This window comes from Corvus brachyrhynchos, unplaced genomic scaffold (assembly GCF_000691975.1).
Source record: "Corvus brachyrhynchos isolate BGI_N302 unplaced genomic scaffold, ASM69197v1 scaffold114, whole genome shotgun sequence".
Classification (NCBI taxonomy): domain Eukaryota; kingdom Metazoa; phylum Chordata; class Aves; order Passeriformes; family Corvidae; genus Corvus; species Corvus brachyrhynchos.
Window position 1 is genome coordinate 7,689,796 of NW_008238337.1, and position 21,960 is coordinate 7,711,755.

At 43.5% G+C, this 21,960-nt stretch overlaps 1 protein-coding gene and 2 long non-coding RNA genes across 3 annotated transcripts in view; 1 reads left to right on the top strand and 2 right to left on the bottom strand.

Annotated features, from left to right (window-relative positions):
• The window catches only part of ARVCF (armadillo repeat gene deleted in velocardiofacial syndrome), a 259,690-nt gene that overhangs the window by 230,276 nt on the left and 7,454 nt on the right, over positions 1-21,960 (top strand). Inside the window, exons 13-19 of the mRNA XM_017734735.1 lie at positions 9,707-9,834; positions 10,803-10,953; positions 12,311-12,503; positions 13,647-13,758; positions 14,353-14,443; positions 15,493-15,546; positions 20,645-20,736. Coding sequence (XP_017590224.1) covers positions 9,707-9,834; positions 10,803-10,953; positions 12,311-12,503; positions 13,647-13,758; positions 14,353-14,443; positions 15,493-15,546; positions 20,645-20,736 — 821 coding nt within the window. The remainder of the gene's footprint in view (positions 1-9,706; positions 9,835-10,802; positions 10,954-12,310; positions 12,504-13,646; positions 13,759-14,352; positions 14,444-15,492; positions 15,547-20,644; positions 20,737-21,960) is intronic.
• Positions 1,073-2,428, bottom strand: LOC108446879. Its single transcript, XR_001862220.1, has 2 exons — positions 2,351-2,428; positions 1,073-1,753 (listed from the first exon to the last, which is right to left on the bottom strand). It is a non-coding gene; the product is annotated as an uncharacterized LOC108446879 (long non-coding RNA).
• LOC108446878 lies at positions 4,718-9,698 on the bottom strand. Its single transcript, XR_001862219.1, has 2 exons — positions 6,273-9,698; positions 4,718-4,981 (listed from the first exon to the last, which is right to left on the bottom strand). It is a non-coding gene; the product is annotated as an uncharacterized LOC108446878 (long non-coding RNA).

Here is a 21,960-nt window from a genome sequence, read left to right on the forward strand (position 1 = left end):
TCAGAGGTAAGAAAGCTTTTTCTGTGCTTTTTTTACCTTTCTTGCATACCTCAGTATTTAATGTCTGAGGGTGTGTGGATATTTTGACTAATTATGCATTACCATGTAGGGTTTTTTTATTTTGTCATGTAGCTGCCTGCTGTAGTGTTTCTTCCCTTTGCTGTGCTTCTCTACTTCCTGGAGTTTTGTGACACAAAGTTTATAAAGTTGTTCAATACCTCAACAGTTCTAAGTAATGTCAGAATCTTTTTAATAAAATAAATATGCTCAGGTGGCATCTGGAGCCAAGGACTAAAGCACGATTCCTTTTGCAGTAAGTTTTTCTCTGCAGACAGGTTTCTACTGAGCTGGGAGGAAGCTAAAAGCTCATTAGCTTCCTGGAGTAAGAGCAGTTGATTGGCATCTGGAACTGCAGAGCTGAGTTTTACAGGGGCTTGAGGCCAAAAAAGGGCAATTTGGAACACATGATCCTTGGTTAAAAATGCACTGAAGACCAGAGGAAAGAAAATGGTAGGCTCGGGCAGCCACAAGTTAAAGGAAGGAGTCCCTTAACAGTGCTGCTGATTTTCAGTGGCGACTCTAGTTCTGAGACATTTTTGTGTTATGAGGCTCTTGGACTTGTTGATAAGACAGTAGCAGCAATACATTGTATTTTACTACTGGACATATCTGTGCTGTAATTTGGGTTTTTTTGTGGGCTTATCTTCAGGGAATCACTCAGTATCTCTCTCTTTAATAAACACATTTTATACAATAAGCTCAAACCTGCTGATGGTTGGGCTGGACAAATAGGCATCTGCACTAGTAATGGCAGTGAAAAGAGTCTTAGATCTCAGGTTTCTTCAGCTGCACCACATGGCAGCTGTGATCAGAAAGCTGTGTTGTGCTTTTCAGAGCTGTAGGTGGGGGTTGTAAGGACAAGGTTTTTGCCTGCTTTTGGTTTTCTCAGTTTAAGGAAAAGTCCCAGAAAACACACATGTTCTGGCATGAATACATGAATGCACAGTTGGAAAAAACACATCTGTTTGTCTAATATGAAAAGTAACAATTTTCCTCAAGTTCCCAATCCTCGTTAACTTTGCCAGCCGTCTTTTTATTTATTTTGTTCCTTTGGGAAAGCTTGGCCAAATGGAAAAGGCTTTAGCAGTATGCTCCAAAAAGCTGTGGATCCAAGCCCTACCAAGGCAGAGAGCAAGCATGTTCAGGCCTAGAGATTCCTCCACTTACAACCTTTTCCCATTAGGAAGAAAGGGCCACTTCCCACCTGATGAGGCATTCTGTAGTGTCAGCTCGTTACTGCATGTTTCCAGAGCTGCAGTTGGGAAGAGATCTCTGGCAGTGCTATGGGTTTGGACTATTGTGGCATCCCCACGTGTTCTTGGCTGGTGTTTGCAGCTCTGAGGTCAGTAAGTTGACAGTTCCTGAGCCCCTCCACATTTTCTACTGGTGTCGCTGGCCTAAGTGCCAGGAGCCAGGTGGGCTGGGCAGTGCTCTGCTTTCTGGAGAGGATTGTGCAGTCCTTGGAATTGCTTTCTCTGGCTGAAAGGGAGGAGTGACAAAATAGAGCTGTTTGGTGACACACACAAGGAGACACCCCTCGGGGCATGTGAGCGGTCACCAAGCACTGCCATCTGGGTCCTTTCAGAGAGGAGAAGGAAAACCAGTCAGTCATGTAATTCTGGACCCTTGCAGAGACAGGAGCAGACACGTCAGAAGCACCCATGACCAATAGGAGCAGCAGCCGCACTGAGATCTGAAAGAATAAGCATCGATGTTTGACCTTGTCACTGTTGTTCAAATATCCTTGTGATATAGCAGACAGCATCTGGAAATTCAGGTTTTCCCTCCCAGGGAAACAAAACATGATCAGTGGCACACTTGATATTGATCTCGTATGCTTGGGCCAGATTGCTGTCTGTTTAAGAAGTTCCTAGTGCAGTGCACATCATCACTGTGCCCAGCTCCTTTTGGCATCAGCTGTTAGAGGTGTGAGCCCAACCAGAAAGCTTCAGGAAGGAGCTTCTCTGAAGGGAGCAGGCAGGATTGCTCACATCTGGGAGCATTGCTGCTCCCTTGGCATATTGATCTGCTGTCAGGGAGATCACCTGATAAGCATAATCAGTCTTTTAAAACACTCTAGTGTTTGAAGCAAGAGTAAGGGGCAAACAGTTACAGAGACTCCCCTAGACACAGCATTTCTGCAGCCCAGGGAGTGTTCATCCCTAGCTTAGAGTCCTGGGTGTGCCTGAGCTGCCAGAAATTCCGTACCCGGCACGGCTGGCAGTGTCACACTGTGAAACCCTGCAGAGCTGGCAGACCTGTGATGCAAATTAGTTTCATACTCACTTACGTATGTGAGCCAGGATTTTGAACCAAGTCCCACTTGGAGATGTTGCAGTGGTGATGCAGGGCCTGGGCTGCGTTCTGGGAGCTTGCAAACACCATGGTAAGCTGGTGGTGGGAAAAGGGGAACCTGTACTTCAAACAGTTTGCATTTGATACGTAGCTCACAGCACAGAGACTTCAGTGTATGCTCTGTGTGCAAGAGAGAGGGAGAAAATTTTATTTAATGTTTGATTTTTAGATACAAATTGCATTTCAAAACAGATTTGCTTTTGGAATAACATGATTGTCCTGTTCCCTTTAAAAGAAAATGCATTCAGTTATCACTGTGAAGTAAATAAAAATAACTTTGGATTAGAGAAGCTGGCGAGAGAGTTAAGTGTTAACATTTCATGTACTGTACTGAGAGTCTCCAAGGTCAGAGGCAAGTCTTCTGGGGCTGGGGTAAAGGAAGCTATTTACATGAGCTCTCCATTTTAATCATGCAGCCAAAGGGTTTAATGTTAACTCCAATCCAAAGCATTGTTGCTTGTAACAATGGTGTTTCTCAAAGGCAAACAAAAACCATTGCCAAAGGTGACCTAGAAATGCTTAAATGTGCTGCAGTTCACCCACGTGTCTCCCCTCCCTGCGGGTGCAGACCTTCAGCAGCTCTCCCATCCCTGCATCAGCCTGGCTGCTGGGGATTCCCTGCCCTTTAGTGACAGCTCTGCGGGACGGAGCATTCCCCTTTTGAACCAGTAGCTTGGGTAGTGCTCCAGTTATCTGCAGCAGCTCTGAGATTCTTACTAAGTATTAGTCCTCCAGAGCCTTTGCTACTGATTAGTGAGGAGAAAAGGCTGTTAATGGAACATCTCCAGTTGCCAGGAGACTTAGCAGCATATGCTTGGAAAAGACTTTGTATTGGGCAGTGTGTCAAACACTGTTGGGAGAAATGCTGCTTGCAGGTCCTTTGGAAGGGGAAACTGTATTAGCTCTAAAATATGTGGTCACAGAAAACAGAAGTGCTGGAACTCACACAAGGTCAAAATGGGTTGTTTGATTGAGCCACCTCTTTGTTGAATTGCATATTCTTTGGATATGAAGTGGGATGTAACCAACCTTGTACAAATCACACTCTGTAAGAAGGTACTTTGATGACAGATTGTGGAGCTTGGGAAATATAAAGAATAATAGAAATAGTAAAAGCCAATTTGCTTTCCCAGACATCCTTTCTTTCTCCTGCAATGTCTTGCCCTCCCGTTTCCTTTCCTTACTGCCTTTCTGTCTTCCCTGCAGTCACCCTAGCTCTGTGTTGGTTTTTTGCATACCTCACTCTTGGTAGTGCTGGTAACATTCCTGTTACATCCTTTGGGCTGGGGGTTTGTTTGCTTCCCTTTTTGAGTAGCATGCCAGTGCTGCTGTCATTGTGGGAGTACATGATAAGCTGGGAAGAGTTTACATCATTTTAGAACTTGTGTATGACTTAGTAGATTAGTTGGAAAGGTCACACACTGTGGTGTTCATTTCCTAAATAGAAAAACTCTTCTTAAACATTCCCTCAAGCCTGATTCGAGTCTCGTGTGTCCCACATTATTCCAGTCCTTCTTTTCAATACTATTCAAAGGCTGTTCTGTCTGTCTTCAGAGCTGCTGCTCAGTGGTGGATGCTGCATTCGTGATTGAATCTCTGCAGTAAGCGCAGTACCTGTCCTGACTTGTGCTGTACCTTGAAGTGAAAGCCACAGGGACTGTTCAGAACTTTCCACCTATTATTTCATCTTCATTCGTTGCAGAGTTTGCTGTGCTGCTGCTGTGGCACTCAGTATTCTGCATGTATCTGCATCGAGCTGCATTCTCGGGCACTTATGCCAAGCGTTTGGCTCTGTTGGAGCTGGCTGTGTTCTTGCTACTGTTAAGCCTTTCAATTAGAAGAATCTTGCAAGTTCATGTTGGCATTCAAGCTGCTTTGTGCACTGGGTGCTGAAGCACAGCATATAGATGGAATGGAGCTGATGGGTCAGGTTTTTTAGGGATCTGATTACTGTTTTTACAAAAGTAACCAGCTGCCTCCCCCAGCCTCCTATTGGGTTTTTCATGTAGCCTGCTGTAAAGCCACACTGCAGGGTGAGGGGTTCCTGGAAGGGGAGAGTTGAACTGCTGGACTGATTTGCTGCTGAAGCGTTCTGAAAACATTTTTGTAGCAAATACATCTGAGCCCGGGTTTACAGCTTGGGGACAATGAGCTGCACAGGCTGTGGTGAAGGTACCGGCCGGTTGTCAGCAGAGGGCAGGAGTCCAAGGGCTGCAGAGCTTTTCTTTCGTGCAGATTCTAGTTGTTCATTTCTTTTACTGTCATGATTCTTTACTCTCTCTTCTTTTTTTCTTTTTTTTTCTTTTGGTTTGGCTATTGGCTGATAGCTTCCTGGTTGCTGAGGGAGATGCTTTTTCACTGTGCACAATCTGTTTTCGGGTGACCTTGCAGCGGAGGTGCGGTCCGGGCTCCTCTCGCTCCATCTGCCGGCGCTGCAGGTGCGGCTCAGGGCGAGCACAGCGGCCCCAGAGCTCCCAGTGCCGGCAGCCCCTCAGAGGTGTGGGCAGGGAATGCACCTCCTGCTGTGGTGGCAGCCCAAAAGGAGTCCAGGTGCCGCTGCATCTTCCTGTTGAGAACCACAGTGCAGTAAGTGGGAATTGCCTCTGCGCACTGCAAGAGTGAGTAGCTGTAAGAGTTCACGTCAATGATTCCACAGACACACACTCACCCCCTCTCCCCCCCGGTTTAGGGGTTGCTTAGGTTTTTTTCTGCAGTGTTGCCAGCATCCTTCCAGCTTCCTAAAAAAATTTGAAATTTGACAATTGTTTTAAGCATCAATCCAGAGGTTTTGTGTGGATAGAAAATTAAGCAGTGAATTTCTGCTGCAGCAGCAGGAGATCTCTCATCTGACCAGCATCCACATGTGTATAATTTCCCATGCCTGTGGTGGGGGAATAAATCCTAAATGGAATGGGTGGTGAAAGGGAATAGGTTTGGCAGCCTTGTTCCAAAGAGAGTTGTCTGAATTTGGGATTAAGCAGGTGTATCAGAGATAGGTACCTGGTGCAGTATCTTATGTTATTGCCAGAATGTAGCTAAGTATAGGCACAGGATCAGCATTGCCAAGATGAAAGTAAATAGTTTTGTGGACGAGATAATCCAGGAACTGCTGCATCATTCTCAGCACAGGGACTGAGGATTGAAGGGATGGAAATGGCTAATCAGCTAATTCCTCAGGTGTTTTTCTATTCAGGATTCAAATTGCTGTCTGTGCTGTCACTGTTCTCTGGGCAAATAAAGGATAATGTACTTGCCACGTCCTGGTAGTGTGAACTTCACACAGAACTAGTCCCATTTGCCAATTTTGAGCAACTCTGCTGCAAAAAAGCTCATCTTCCTATTTCTCAGAAAGATGAGACTGCAGTGTGTTGGAGAAGATGACTCTAATATAAAGATACTCCTCTGTGACATGTTCATGTTGTTGTTAGCTGGGGGAATGCTTACACACTGCAAAAGGTCTGATGCTCACAGTGACATCAGTGTCCTAGGCATTTCTCTGTTTCTCTGAAAGCCAAAAACAAATAGAGTGAACTTGTTTACTTTGCTTTCTGCGATGAAAAAAGCAATAAATTACTTATCTCCATGCTTTTCCAGGAGGAAACAGTGGTAGATTGCAACTCAGCACAAATCCATAACCAATGGAAAAATCTCATTTATTCCAGGAAGATTATCTTTTTAAGGACAATGCTGAATCTGGGCTATAATTAAAACAGCTTTTTAAAGAAAAAAGAAAAACAGTGGATGTTTTTCTTGTTTGATGTATTCTCTATCACTAATTACTCTCTTTTCTCATTTATTCTATCCATTTTTAAATGGGAGTAAGGAGTTAGCTGTATATTGCATAAAAGTAGCATTACCTGAAAAAATAATTAAGATGATCTTGAAATTAAGGAAATCAGTTTTGAAAAGAAGCAGGTGCTTAATGGAGGTGAGACCAGCTGTGCTTCCCAGGAACGTGCTTGAAGCGCTTCATGGAAAAACGTGCAAGGCCTTCATGCAACACTGGAAGGAAATTTATAATAATTCAGACAAATTACATCCTATAAATAGCAGAGCTGGATTCATTAGGACAGGAGGCAGATGGAGAAAATATAAAACTTGTTTGTTTCTTTTTAAGGCACTATAATGCTTATGAAAAGTGTCAGCTTGCTGTCAGAGAGGAAAAACCCTCCAGTGCAGCAGTAACTTTCTCGTTATTAGGTTCTCATCCCTGCTAATGAGCAGCCTCCATGAGGGGCATTCTTGGTACTTGGCTTTGGCAACTCCTTCTGCCTTTCCCTGGCATACCCAGGCTGACCCAGAAGAGCTGCAGTGCTGGGAGGAGGAGCAGGCAGGAGGGAGGACAGAGCTGTGTGTGGTGTGCAGCACTCACTGACTGTGTTTAAGACAGATGCCAATAGGGCAGAGGCATAAATGTAGTTGGAAAGGAGGGTGTGTGGAGTGAGGTGGGAATCATCCACCACCTGGCTAAGGAGTTGTGCCTCAAAGCAGGAAGGTACTGGTGGTTGGTAGGGAAAATGCTGGGCATTATTGAAGAGAGAAGGTGAAGGCATTTTTGAGATGCTCTTACATCAGTAAGTAGGAAAAAGGAGAGGCTTTCATGCATGGAGAGAGGTAATGACAGAGAGCGGGTGGGAGGTGCGTGACTGGAATGCAGCTGGGTCTGCAGGAGGGAAGCAGAGGTTAGAGGGTTGGAGCATCTCAGTATTCACACACAGCGAGGTGCTGAAGAAGGAAGTGTGTCCAGCCAAAAGGGAGCGTACAGACTGACAGAAAGGGCACATCACAGACTGCATTTAAATAACAGGACAGAGTAAGAGTGTGCGGCTGTTTCCAAGTGTGCCGAAATTACAGCTGGGTACTACTCCTAAACAGAAGACTGGCTGAACAATTGCATCCTGTTGAACCACAGGCAAGCGTGAGCTCAGATACAGAAGCAGAAAATGTTCTGTATGAATATTATCTGTTAATGAACCTGCCTTCATCTCTTCTGCTGATCTGATTTACATTTCAGCAAAGCTTCCTTAAAAGATAAAAGTGTCAAAATTCCAGTAGGCTATCCTAAGAGATTTTTAAGTACTACTGTTCAGGAAAGGAACACTGGGCGCTTATCAGCAGTGGTTTTTCTTGAGAAGTTCTTAGGTTGCCAATTCACCTTGTGAAGTGGCAGGGGAGAAGGGTGATATGAAGGTCGTATTGGAGTCAGATAATCACAGACTTACTCAAGGAATGGAGAAAAGCTGTACGTACAACTGCTCATGCTTCATGGATTAAGTAACGATAGTTTTTCCTCAGCATTCAATATAGAGGGCAGTGATCCCAGCACAAGGAGGAGACATCGGAGAAGAGGAAAGGCAGCGGTATGGATTGGCAGGATGCCTTTGGGGGTTGCCATCTGTTGTAGCTTGCACGTATCTATAGGGTGTCATGTGTAGCAGGCAAGTGGTGGCATTAGAACGAGGCATGGATGTGGAGCAGGTTAAGTATCCAGTCACTGGAGAAGGATCCAGGCGTGCTGGGATGCACATGAGAGGCTGAGCATGGAAAGTATGAGCCAGCTCATGGATCCTCATGCATAGATCAGATTTTTGGTATGGAACAAACCTTAGCTGATTGCATCTCCTTGCATTCGGTGGGGTTCGTACCCCCTGTACAGCCAGGGGGTTAACACAGCCTGTGTTTATAGGCAGTGTTCTACAGGGTTTAAAGGGCTGAGTTCTGAGATCCTGACTCACATAGCCACACAGCCATAACTGGTATGAAGGATGTGGAGAAATAGTTATGCTTAAGATCAAGGCTTTTATTTCAGGAAGCCTTTAGCAACAGGGAATAATAATTTAAAAAAAAAAATTATAGGATATCCACTGGATAGGATAGCATTGCTCCAAGATGTCTAAAATACTATAATCTCAGACATGTGCATGAGAGATGGGTGATTTTGAAGAGAAGATACTGAAGAGAGGAAGTGATTTGTGTTTAGAGGTTTCCTGTCTTGCTAGTGGAAAACTTGCTTTGAATTATGCTACAGTTCTAGGACAGCATCTTGTCATGTGAAAAACATTCTTTTCATGTGTACAAATAATAAAAATTATTCTGCTCAAAACAAGCTTGAAATTCCCTCTTTGCCCAGGCTTCTTCACAACTTCATGCTTTCTTTGATGTCATGTTTTTCTAGAAATTCTCTCCTAGGTAATGCTTGCTGAACCTTACTTACTGCAAACATCCCAAAGGCCACCAGACCAGCTACAGTGACTGCAGATGAGTCACGTTGACCAGAAATTGCTTGTGCCATCCTGCACTCACCAAGGCACTTTAGGCGTTTAGTTTTATGTTCACATAATCTGAACACCACGTTGAGATGGCGTGTCTGGCCAGTCCTGTAAGCAGATGCTTGGCATACTCTGCCCTCATTGATGCAGTGTGTCATGCTACACTTAGTGAAGGAAGATAGGTAAAAATTGCTTCAAGTTGTGCAGCAACTTGGAGTGATGGAATTCTTGCCTAAGACCCTCTTTTTGATGTGGGTAGACGCATAAATCCTAATCCTATGGATGAGGAAGTCAGGACACGATGCTACTGTCAGTTACTCAGCATCACAAAAGGAAATCCTTGGCAGAGCTGGGAGTGGCTCTCATTCCTGTCGTGCTTAAACTGCACAGCTGATACAGTGACTCTGGGGATCTGCAGTGAACAGATGTGGCTGTCACAGTCTCCCAGTGTGGGACAATGCTGGTGGATTTCTGTGCTGAATATTTGAACTGGAGTCAGTGTTCTCCTTGCCCCTCACACTTGGGGGTTCTGGTCCCTTTGGCATCCTGCCCCTCCCTTCTGTCCCCTGGGTGTGTGCAGGGTGTGGCTGACAGGATGCTGTAGCTCGCTCTCTTCGGCCCTGCTCTTTGTGTCTGAAAGTATTGAGAGAGATTTGAACAAGGACAGGAGTGCAAGGTGAATTTGCAGCGCAGTCTAGAGATGCAAAGTAGGAATTGTTGCAGGCAAAAATTGTCTCTTGTCACCTTGTCATTACCTGCATGCTGGGCAGTTTATAGCATAGCACAGATTCCAGAAAGAATTGTCAACCTCAGGACAAGCAAAGTGACCTTCAGCCCACGTGAACATTCTCTGCATGAGTTGCTGTCTCCACCATTTCCAACAACTGTGGATAGAATGTCCTGGGTATGGCAGAAGCTCTTCATTCTCTGTTCTCTTATGTGATTAAATAAAATTATGTGTTTATTTATGCATTGTCTTCTCTGCTTCTCTTGCTTCTGTTCTCCTCTTGCCCCACCTGCAGGCTTTGAATTATTGTACCAGCCAGACGTGGTCCGACTGTACCTCTCCATCCTCACCGAAAGTCAGAACTTCAACACTCTGGAAGCTGCTGCAGGAGCTTTGCAGAATCTTAGTGCTGGCAACTGGATGGTGAGTGCAGTCTGCTTCTCAGTCTTTTTTGTTTCCTTTGTGTAAGCAAAGAACAAGGGGATTTCCCACTGTAAGTGCACTGTTACTTTGTGCATTTGTGTCTCCTTTAAAAAGGGAGGTGGGAATGTTAAGGAAATTATTTCCATTTGCTTACTGAAGATGTTTTGCATCTCCTGGACCAGTTTACATAGTGGAAGTGGCACTGAGCTCATGAAAATTTAACCATGAGCAACCTTTACCACTTCAAGCACTTAACCATTGTTTTGTCCATTCAGAAAAGCCTGGTATTAGATAGTTAGGTGTCCTGAATACTTAATTTGTTGGATTGAGTGTTTGTTGAGGAAACTGCACTCCAGAGCGTCCTCTGATACCCTCTGTGAAGCATCCCCAGCACTAATCAGGCAGTTCTCTCAAAGATTTGCCTGATCACTTCTAGAACCACTCAGCAAAGTGGGACTGATCAGCAGCCTGAGGGTTGGCAGGGCGGTGTTTCACAGCTGCCTTGAGTACAGCTTATTTTAAATAATACAGGCTTATTTTAAAAACAATCATGAAACAGAATAAAAGCATGAAATTGGAGGAGGAGGAAGATAACAGATGCTTTAGATGCTTTACTGTTTCTTCCTTCTGACCTCTTTTTTTCCTAATCCAGAGGGATGTGTTTTCACACCAAGGCGTGTACAGAACAGATGCTGGCAGATGATGCTCTTTCCTTCTGTTGCTGCCCTCTTTCCCCAGAAGCTGGCTTAGCTGTAGGATGAACTTGTACATCCTTTCTTCCTTGGTGCTTGGTGAAGTTGAATGATGGGTTAGGGCAATGCAATATATCAGCACGCACAACATAAATAGTGTTTGCAGAGAAAAAAATGGGTTACAGCACCAAAAGAAATGCCAGGGCCAAGGAAGGGGCAGGTATATGAACTCACAGTGCTTGCTGTTGTTTCTTTTCCCTCGTGTGTCCTGATCAGTGGTCCACGTACATCCGTGCGACGGTGCGGAAGGAGAGGGGGCTGCCAGTGCTCGTGGAGCTGCTCCAGTCCGACTCAGACAAGGTTGTGAGGGCTGTGTCCATCGCCCTGAGAAACCTTTCCATGGATCGTCGCAATAAAGATCTCATAGGTATCTTCTGAACTTTTCTAACTAGGCTGGGATCTTTGAGAGCCTTGAGAGACCTCACGTTTTCTGTCCCTTGGGCTGAGGATTCGTTCTCTCTGCAGTTTCCATCCAGGCTATCTGGGATTGCGCTGTAGCCACAAAGTGGGGGGCCGTCAGCTCAGAATGTATTTCCAGCCCACTCAAGCTGTGGCTTGAGGGAAATCTCTAACTTGGGAGTAACATTAGGTGTAGGTTTTTGCAGGAGAGGAGTGTGCGTAGATGTGCAGAGGGCTGGATAGGTTAAGAGGTTTCTTGTGTTTTCCTTAGCCCTGGCTAGCATGGGACTTGTGCTCATAGTCACACGTCACAGAGGTGTTGCTCCTTAGGCCTGCCTGCTATTCCAGTTAGAATGGGAGTGTGGCTTTTGGCATGCTGAGCTAACCTGGGGAAGTGCAGGGAGCTCTAAAGTTGTACCTTTCATTTTTTTGCTTCCTTTCTCATCTTTTGCCTGGTGGGTACTTGAGAAGCTGGACACTAAACAACTTAATATTCTTCAAGTTGGTGTTCAGCACTGCTCTAGCTCCTATCCAAAGTGGTAAATAACATTCAGCTGCCCATAAGCAGGAATCTTGAAAGATTCAGCTGAGATGAGTTTTCCTCTAGATGACTTCTGTATTTAACTAAGGTATTTGTTTAAACTGTAACGTTGTCAGGCCAGGAAATACTGGTCACATGTTTGGGACCATCACTGAACTTGATACTGGCAACTAGCAAGGTGGGATTCTACCTTAATATTTCAGGTTCTAATTTTTATAGTTCAGAGGTGTAGCCAGGCAAATGGTGCAGATGGATACCTGGGAATGATAAAGTCCAGATTCCCTGGTTTTTTCTCCAGTACTATACATGGAGAAGGCTAACTGCACCCAGGAGGAAATACTCTTACCTTTGTTGGGGAAGGTTAATAAATGCATGGTTGCACACCTGGCCCCAGAAGGCCTATTACAAGGCTAAGTTGAGTAATCCGTGTGCGTGTATTACCATGAATACGTGGCATTAGCAGCAGCTCCCGGATGCTTTTTTGCCTCAGGCTTTGCAAAATATGATAGATGCTGGCTGTAAAATTCTAAGTAAAACTGGCTTTTTTCCCCCCTCAATACCTTTCAGAATCCATGATGAAGGACTTTATCTTAGCTTTATCAGCTGTCAGTCACCTTGAAATAATGAATGATAAATACCCTGTGAAGTTACAGTCTTGAGGTTTAAAACACATACATTATAAGGGTTTTTCTGACACAGCAAACACCATTGGCTTTAATCATTCAGGATCGAAAGCTGAAATGATTATTAGGGCTGCCTAATGGTATCTCTTCCCCTTATGTAGGTAGTTATGCCATGGGTGAGCTGGTAAGAAATTTGCCCAGCAGGCAGCAGAGATCTGCAAAGAACCTGGAAGAGGATACAGTGGTTGCAGTGTTGAATACCATCCATGAAATCATTACTGACAGCTCAGAAAATGCAAGGTCTCTGATCCAGACACAGGGCATTCAGAAGCTGGTAGCTATCAGCAAGTCAAGGTAAGTGACAGTTGAAAGCAAAATGCATAAGAACTCCTTGCAAACATGAAAATGTCACTATGAGCAGCAGCTTTTGCTTTGTGAAGGTATTGGAACATCCCAACATTTCAGAGCCGTAATTTCAGCAGTTAATATATACAAAGTAAAAACAAGCAGCACCTTTAAAAGGTTTACTTGATGAAAAAGGTTAATTGATGAGTCACTTCAGTCATGTTAAGACGTGCTCTCTCCTTGTCAGAGACATCTTAGCACCATGTATACGTTTACCAGGCAGCATTTGCAGTGAAGCCATGATCTTTGGTTTTAGTTTGGGAGGCTTTTTTTCTGTGGCAGTGTTTCACTACTAGAATGCCAGTGATGAAATCTGTTTCTTTCAAGTGAAATGGTTAATGATGTGCAGTAATTGTTCTGGCCAAAGGGCTGGTGGTGGTAATTAGAAGTGACAAATTTTCTTCAGTTTAAAAACTGTGTTCTGACTGCTGTAGAGGAAACTTCGTTTTGTGTAGTTCAGCCTGTTAGACATTGTAGGTGTGTTTGCTGCAAACCTTTGGGAGAGTGGCTGAAGTAGCTTTCTTGGGTTGTATTGTTATGAAATATGAGAGCCACCAAAAACCTAGGCCTGTTTTATATTATAAAAGGTGTCTGTGTACTGACTTAGTAAGGAATCTCATTTTCCATTTAAAAACAGCTTGTTTTTTTTGCTGTCCAAAATTACTGTGCAAGGTATTTTAAACAATGGAGAAATTTCACTGAATTGTGAGGAATATGTGTACATTGGGGTGAAGGTTTGAAAAGTGGCTTAGAATAGTTTTTTTGTTTGGGTTTTTTTTTCCCCTGAATAAATCCAGGAAGGATGGAATCTATCTGTTCTTTGTTAATGACAGCTGCAAGACAAAAGGGTCACCCTGGCCTCAGTGCTTGTCCAGCAATATGCGTGAAAACACAGAAATGTGCAAAATCCATAACATTTTGATTTCTGTTTTTGTCAGCAAATACCTATAGATATGAAGAAGTCACTGAATGATTTCACATATATCCCATAACTTACAGGTTCAAATAATAGCAGTATGGAGTATTAGGTGTTAACATACAAATAGTCTGACATTGTTTTTTACTTAAGCTGTAATTTTATCTTGCAAATAGCCAATCTCCCAGAGAAACAAAAGCAGCATCTCACATTCTTCAGATGATCTGGAGCTATAAAGAACTACGAAATGCCCTTCAGAAGGACGGGTGGAACAAGTCACACTTCCAGGTAAAGGTGCTGGATCTTAAATTAGTTCTGGAAAGGCCTAAGGGGAAGGTGTCCTTACTTAGGCTAATATTGCAGTCTGTAGATTTTAGTTTTCACTTCTGTTCTTCCAGGTGAGAGCACAATGGATTGTACCTTACTCAGTCACGCTATCCTGCATGAAGTTGCTGGCTGTGCTTTGCTGTGGTCTGTGGAACGTGGCTCTTTAGGTTTGGGGAGTTTGCCATCCTGTACAGGCCAAATGCCCCAATTTACTGGAGGAAGAATTAGCATGTCTTGTCTTAGTTGTGTCTCATTTGAAACATTCTGTACTGCAGCCTAGGGCAGCAACCTCTGCTTGACATGCAGCCTCCTCACCTTTTCTTGTGGAAGGGTTTTGTTCATTTTACAGAGCACCAGTGCTGCCATTGAGATAACAGGGAGGAAACATTTTCATCAAATCTATATGAAAATAAAAAATACTCCAGTTCCATATTATCAACAGAAGGGGGGCTTAGCAGCATTCTATAATCTCTCTTCCTGCTGTTGATTCATTTATTTTTATTGTTCAGTTTCCATGAGTAGAAATTCGGTATTTATGTGGTTTTTGTCTCGTAGTCTGTTTCTGCAGCTCCAAAGGGCTCCAAAGGTACTGCTGGCAGGTCTGGCTATGACGACAGCACTTTGCCTCTGGTGGATAAAAGTCAAGGTCAGTTCTGCTCTTTATCACTTCTCATATAGTGCTGTACTTGTTTTCTGGATTTGCCATGACTGTGTTACAGCACGAGGGGGTAAAAATGCACTATTCATGTGGTGATTTTTACCCCACAGTCTCAACCAGTCCTTATCACCTGGAGATGGATAGTATTTCTTCCCTTACAAAATGTACACTACTGATACTGTTTTCTCAACTTGGATGCAGCATTATCAGTTAAATCTTCCTGGAAGTGGGGTTGACCTTACCCCTACTCTGTATTGGAGTCTTTCCCTTTTTTAAATAAATGTGCCCATTTTGGCACAGCCTCTTCCTCCACCATGAGGGGTTTTTTAATTGGAATTAGTTTATTCAAGCTCCAGCTAATCCTATCTCTGCTTTTTCATGAGGCACAGCCACACCAGCACCACTGTAGCACCAGCTTTGACTTCACCATGATGGCTGTGTCTCTGAGTCTGGCTCTGGTTGCTAAGAGCAGGGTTTGCCTGGAGCACTTTCTCTGGTCTAACTGCAGGTTATGGCAGAAACAACAGCCCTGCACCGCCCTGCCTGTTTCCACCTTCCCTGTCTTTGATCAAACCTGGCACGTTATGCAGACGGAGGATGATTTGGATCACTTTGCTGATGTGACAAGAAACTTGTTTTCTTTTTGGATTAGTTTTCTGTTGGCTCAGCAGGCTGCTGGATTGGCTTGTGTGCCATGAGAAGCCGCACCCTTACTTATTTTCTTTTATTCTGGAGAGACCAAAGAGAAACCTGTTAATAGTTGTAGGTAGTCCAAAGCAGAACTGTGGTTTCTGTTCGAGAAAGTTCTGTATTACAGGGCCAAAGCAGAAAATACATGGATTATGTGTGCTCTGTGGGGAATTTGATTCAGACTTCCCTTTCTGAATGGATAACAGTTGAATAGTTTGGGAATTTTTTTACAATAATCTCTGCGTCCATCCTTTATGGACCTCTCTGGTTCTGTTACTAATTCAAAACTACCAAGTTTTGGGAAAAGTAAATGTAACTCAAGTTGTTCCAATGCTTCTGTTTTCTAGATAATGAGAAGTCTGGGAGTCGTGATATGATACCTATGGATGAACTTGGCCCAGGTAAATTCAGTCATAGATCAAACTCTGTCTGTTCCAATAGAGCACACTGTCGCTCACAGGAAAGTTCAACTATTTCTCTAGGAGATATTATTTCAGATGGATAAAGCTGACATTTAAAAACAGAGCATTACCTCACAAAAGATTGGTCGTCCTTTTTTTTTCTTTTTTTTCTTTGTATGCATGTAGAGTGTGCACACCAATTTCTTCACTACTTTATACATATACTGGAGATACAATGACCCAGCTTTCATTCTGCTCTTTGGCCCCTGAGGCAGCTGCATTCCCTGTTACAGATCTGGAAGTCTCTGGGATTCAGAAGGAAAAAAAAAAAAAAGAGTTGAAAATTTACTTCAATGCATTGTGTTTAAATCTGTTCTGCCTTTGCTTTTGTAGGTAAAACCAAAAATAAGTTTGTATGTGTGATATTCATGGCTCTGCTTTCCATTTACGTGCATCTAAATGAGCCTGGTTTTTCCTGTAGAGTGAGAACCACCACTGACTGTCAGGGATGTGCTTTGAGACTGATAAGCTCTGTAGTGTTAAACTTCTAGAGGGTTTTTTTTTTTCTTCACCAAGGGAGATAAAGTTGCTGTGTGGTCCCTTGAGAATTTGCTTTACTCCTTCCAGTTGATGTTATTTTTATTTAAATATACCTATATTAATGCCTCCAGATCAAACAGTTTGATATACTGCTATTAGTGATTGTAGCTAAATAAAATAGCAAGTTAGAGCCAAGAAAAAGCCAAGCACGTTCAGAAAGTAAAATAACAGGTATCTATTACGTTTTATATTCTTGGAAAAATGAGATGCCACCTGCCATGAATCAACTGTCCATATGTATTTTGCCTTAGGGAACACTGAAACATTTGTTCTCACAATGGAAGAAAATCTCTTCAGAGAGGATTGCCTGGCAGGAATAGCTGTGTGCTGGCAGGTGCTGCAGAATGGGCAGTGCTGATTGTTTACAGTCTCAGTATTAATTGCTGCCTTCTGCTCTCAGGAGTTATTGGTACAGCCCTGACTACAAAACGAAATGCAAATTTACAGCATGTGTAGAGCATCAGGCAGATTCTCTGGGCCGTGCTGTTCTCCAATTTTTTATCACCTTTAGAAGATGAAATCTCTCAAGTTTTCCTGATCCCAGCTCTTGAGTGCCTTTTCCTTCCAATATGACTATAACTTTGTGCTGTTTCAGAGGTCAGCTGAAAAGAGACTAACTTAATTTATCCCATTCACTATCCTTAATTCCAGGGAACTGGAATAACGTTTCATCTCTTCAGGCTCTTCCAATGCTGCATGTTTTTTATCTTATGGGTATACTAACATGAGAAGGCTGCTCTGGACTGTATTTTCTGGTTTTAACTTCATTATGGACTGTTGTGTTCTGGAGTTTTTGTTCTTTTTCCACTCTGGAATGAACTGGTAGATACATGGAGCAGAACACCAGCATACAGTCTCTGGGTTTGTGCTTCCAGTAAACAGTTCAGTTATATCCCCATATGCTCCACACCAGAGCCTCCAGAAAAGACCAAGAAATTTGGTTTGCCAAGAAAATGCATGATAGAGTACCAGAGAAAGTTTTCCTGCATCCCAGTTGTTTTTTTTCCAGAAAGTTGTATGCCCTGGTTTCAGTTGCTTATTTTTCCCTTGTCTTCTTTTTGTGACTTCACTTGCTCTAAGATCTTTCTGCTTTAAATTCACTTTATATTAATTTAGAGAATTCTTCCCTGTCTCCAGCTTTGTGTTTATTTCATTTAATTCAGATGCTTCCAAGTTGCATAGTTAACCTTTCTGCTATACTGCCTTGGTACTGAACTGTAATTGTCTTAAACATTGTTATAGTGGGCCAGTGCAGAATTCCATGGATTTCCATGCCACACAGGTTAGAGTTGCCCGTACATCAGCCACGTCCTTCCAGCCCAGTGTTCATCCCTTGCAGAGTACAGGACTGATGGTTCCAGAACATCCCCACCTGTCTGCCTGTCCTCTGTGGATTCTTCTCACCAGTTTTCAGGCTGTCCTGGTGCCTGGGCCTTTCCTGTTAACCCACATTGGCTCTTCTTCAACATCACAAAAAGAAAACTGCTGGTGCTGTCTCAGTTTGTTTGCTAATGATGTGGGGGTCATCCTTCTCAAGAGAGGAAATCACTTTGCTATCAGTGTTTAGGGAGGCAGAAGGATGCACTCCCCATCAACTGGCAGTACTAGACCAGTCAGATCGCTGCTGTCTGGGACAGTGGAACAGCCTGGGTAGGGTGTGGGTGTGCTGGGAGATAGAGGAAAACCTCTATCACAGTTTACCATGGGATGCAGAGGTCTGTCAGGCATTCCCAGCTCCAGGCAGGCTGGAGAGCAGCAGTGCTCACTGTCACCCTGTGCCTGGGACCCTGACCCTCAGCTGTCTGCAGAGGCAGCAGAGCTGTGATCTCCAGTCTATGCCACATCCTCCAAAATTCTGTGTGTGCCTCAGTTAACCTGCAGTCACTCAGGAGCACCAGGGAGGTGAAATTGTTCAGACCAGAGACAGAGTTCAGATGCCACTGTCTTCCATGCCCATCTTCAGGCATGACTTTTCCTTTTTCCTCCTCTTCCTGCTCTTTGATGGGTCTAGAGGTTTGGTATTTTTAACTTGAGAGCTGTGTGAGGACACAGATGGACTGACACTGGCAGGCATTTATTTGGTCCTGTAATTTGTGGTGACATAAAAATGTTGCTCTAGAGTGAGTGGGAGATAGAGAAGCAATAGAGATGACAATAAGCAGGAAGCTGAGAGAGAGAACAAGCCAAGGAGGGGATATTCCTCTATTGACCAATGTAACTTTTGTCTATACAAGGGATTGTATTAAGTCAAAATGATGCACTCATACCTTGGAGCAGCAAGATATGTATAGATCTTCTTTATGCCACAGAAGCAATTAATTCTGGTCGCTTCTTAGAATGAATCTGAAACACAGGAGAAGCAGTATTTCTGACTTCGTTGCAGAGCCATCGTTCTCGGGGCAGTGAGGTGTTACTTCTCTGATGCAGCCTCCTTCAAGATATTTCTCATTTCATTTGATCAAATCGTGAACTTCCTATCTCAGCTGCTGCTTATCTTGACAGGCATAGCACAGTGTGTGGGTTTTGGACACGTGAGCCACCAGTGCTGGTCTGTGTGCAGTCCAGGGGCCTGCAGGATGAAATACAAAATGTGTTGGAATTTAGATACAAAGAGCAAAGTTCTTGAGTGTTCTTTGTTGGCAGATTACTGCCAGTGCAAAAATCTTGCTGATGTGTCCTGTCTAAGCATGGGGGTTTTAATTTTTTAGTGGTATTAAAGATCTGGTTTTCTTTTTTATTTTTCATGATTACAGTCTTTGCTAATAACCTTGCTCCCTGGGAAATACCGCAGCTGCCAACCTTCACTTAGTGGTTGTTGCTTTCTGGGGGGTAGTTTAAAGGTTTCCTTTGTGTCTTGGCAATTCATTTTAGAAATGTTTGTGGATCACCCATGATAATGGCACTAAAAAATGCCAAGTGATCTATTACATCCTTGTGAGTACAGTTACCATGAGATTGTAAAAAGCTACCACCCAGTTGCTGCAAGTTTGATTTTCTGTTTTTCCATCACTTAATGCATACTCTTGTGAAGTATTTTGTCCTAAATAAATGATGAATCTGTAGATCAGGACACAGCCTGCTAGCAGTGTTCATGCCTGTCATTTGAAAGAGAATTACCAGTTGTGAGTTCCTCCACAAGTGCTGGCTGGGTAGCTGGGTGCAGCTGGTTTTTTTCTTTTTTTTGTTCAAAAGGAATAGCTAAGAATATCAGGCATCTTGATTGTCAACAAGTGTAAGTTAAGTGCTGTGTAGCAAATATTTCCATGCTTTATGATCTCTGAACTACATGTATAACTCCAGAATTCTTTAGTTATTTTTGGTCAGCGTGGTTAAATCATCTCCTACTGCCCTTGATGTCATATATACATCCTGCCTCAGGTGCTTGTTTGCAGGTCTGTGTGCACTTGGGTTTGAGGTACGCAGAACACTGCAGCTCTTCTCAATCTGACCTGGCTGTGTGTGCAGTTGTCATGTGGGCAAACAGTGCCATGGGAACCCCACAAATACATCACTCACTTCTCCTTAATGGCCTGTTACAGGCAAGTAAAAAACCGAGAGAGGAGCATTTTGATAGTTTATGTAAAACTTTTTGTGGTATTCTAAAAACACAGTTTGTCAGGACAAAAAAAGCATTAATGATCCCTCAATTACATAGGAGAAAACAAAAGCCTACAGGGAGCTATAAACTCGGGCGTCATTAACTCCAGGTTACAAAGCTGTCAAAGCAGAGCAGGCGAGGATCTATTTGTCACTGATAATGAGGGAAATTTGATGCATCACAAAAATAAATTAAGTTTTGCATTGTCTGACAATGATTCAAAGCAGAGGTTCTGAAGTAATTATAGCCATTTCTTTATAAAACCCTCTCACAGTTTCCTTCCTTGTGTTCATCACGCTTTCATGCTCCTCCTTAGTTGTCAGGAGAAAAGGCACCAACAGGTGCTGCTTCGTAATGAAAGACAGCCCAAGCACAGCAGGGTTTGCACTGAGATTTCTTCCAACTCGACAGACCTTCTTTGTCAGTGCTCTGATGGGGACTCTTCCAAATTATTGTCGTGTCCTGCTAGTAGTCAGGCTCAGGAAAAGTGGGAACAGGCTGCAGAGCATTCAGAGAATGAACACAGCCAATTAATCAGGCTGCTAAGCAAGGAACACGGGATTTGGGCTGAATTTGGAGCTCATTAGCCACAGGGCATGAGATGACAACTTGCTGCTTTCCTTGGGCACACTAAAAAGTGCAGCAGGCTGGGATGAAAACAGTGCTGTTTGCTAATGAGTGCCAGCATCTGGCAGTGCTATAAAAAGAAGGCTTCTCTGTTTGTTTTTAGCTGGTAAAAATGAAATTTCAGAGCTGGAGCACGTGAGAAGCAGGCTGCCAGCATCTTTGGGTTGTGGTGGTTTGTTTTCCTTTTCCTTTGCTGAAGAATTCTGCTTACATCAGCTCTATTTCTGTTCTTGGTTGTACTTCATGCCTGACTGTCCTGTTCTTTCTCCTCAGATGGATATTCCACCATCGACCACCGGGACAAGGAGCGCAAGTACAAGACCAGTGATGACACAGGGGATGCCTCTGAGAAGGAACCTTTAAAAGTGAGCTCCCTCTTACTGCTGAGTGCTAGTTAGTGCCTTGGGAAGAGAGGAATCGAGTGTCCTCAGTCAGAAACACAGGGTAGTTACTCACCAGGGGGCTGTAAAGGGCCTTTTCTTATTTCACATAAAGGCATTATATTGTAATTTAGCACTTGGCTAGCTAGAAATAAAAACAAAATGACGCTTTCCAGTGCAGGAGCGAATGCAGGTAGTTGCTGTACTCTTGTAAATGGATGAGGCTGTAAAAACAGAAAGTGTTTGTTCTGTCGCCCTTGTCCAGGCAGCATTCCCTGGCCCTGAGCTGTGTAACTGTGCTCAGACTTGGTTTTGACAAGTCTCTTCAGATTGTCATGCTGCTTTATTGTCTTCACCACGAGAAATAGGTGTGATCTTGTGTGTCCATGTCCAGCAGTGTGGTGAACAGTACTCATTTCTGCAGCACTCATTCACAGTCCTGACGGTGGACCACAGCCATGGGTCAGGGAGATGGAGAGGGAAGAAGAGACATGCACAATTATGTGTGTGCCTTCTAAATACAAATTTAGACAACTTTATAATTAAAGATAATTCTTACTCCACAAGGCTTTTTGTATTGTGGGCTGTGTGCGAATGTGGCTCAGTAGGATCTGTGTAATTTCTGTTGCATTGCTGTACCTTTTCAGTGACCTTTTAAAAAGTCTGTTAATGTTGTGGCCACCAGTTCTCCCTGGCCTAAAAACAAGCTTGGGTTTTCATCTGGGGGAGTAATTTTGAGAAGGAAAAGGAGAATTCATTGAAGTAAGAGTCAGTGGTAGGAGACACTATTGCTAGTGTGCAGAAGGCTGTCCTTAATAACCTTTAGCACACTGTTGATAATACCAGAAAATCCAGGTGATTCATGTTGAGTGGAAACAGTTAAACTTCAGTCAGTTGAAAGGCAAACCCACCATCATCGAACAAGGGAAATAAAAAAATGTGATCTGGAGAAAACACTTCCATAGATGGTGAACAAGGAAGATGTCCTGCTACACCAGCCTGCCTGTTATAACTTGCCTAGTCAGGCATTTCCTGCTGTGTTCTGCCTTTCCATGAAGGTACACCCTGGAGAGTGGCTTCAATCTGCCTGGACTTCTTTTAAGCTGATTACTGAAGTCTTACAATGTGTCCCCTTCCTCCAATTGGCAAGAGATGCCCCTGCTTGAGCCAGTATCAATCAAATAAACTTTCTAATTCCCTCATCACAGT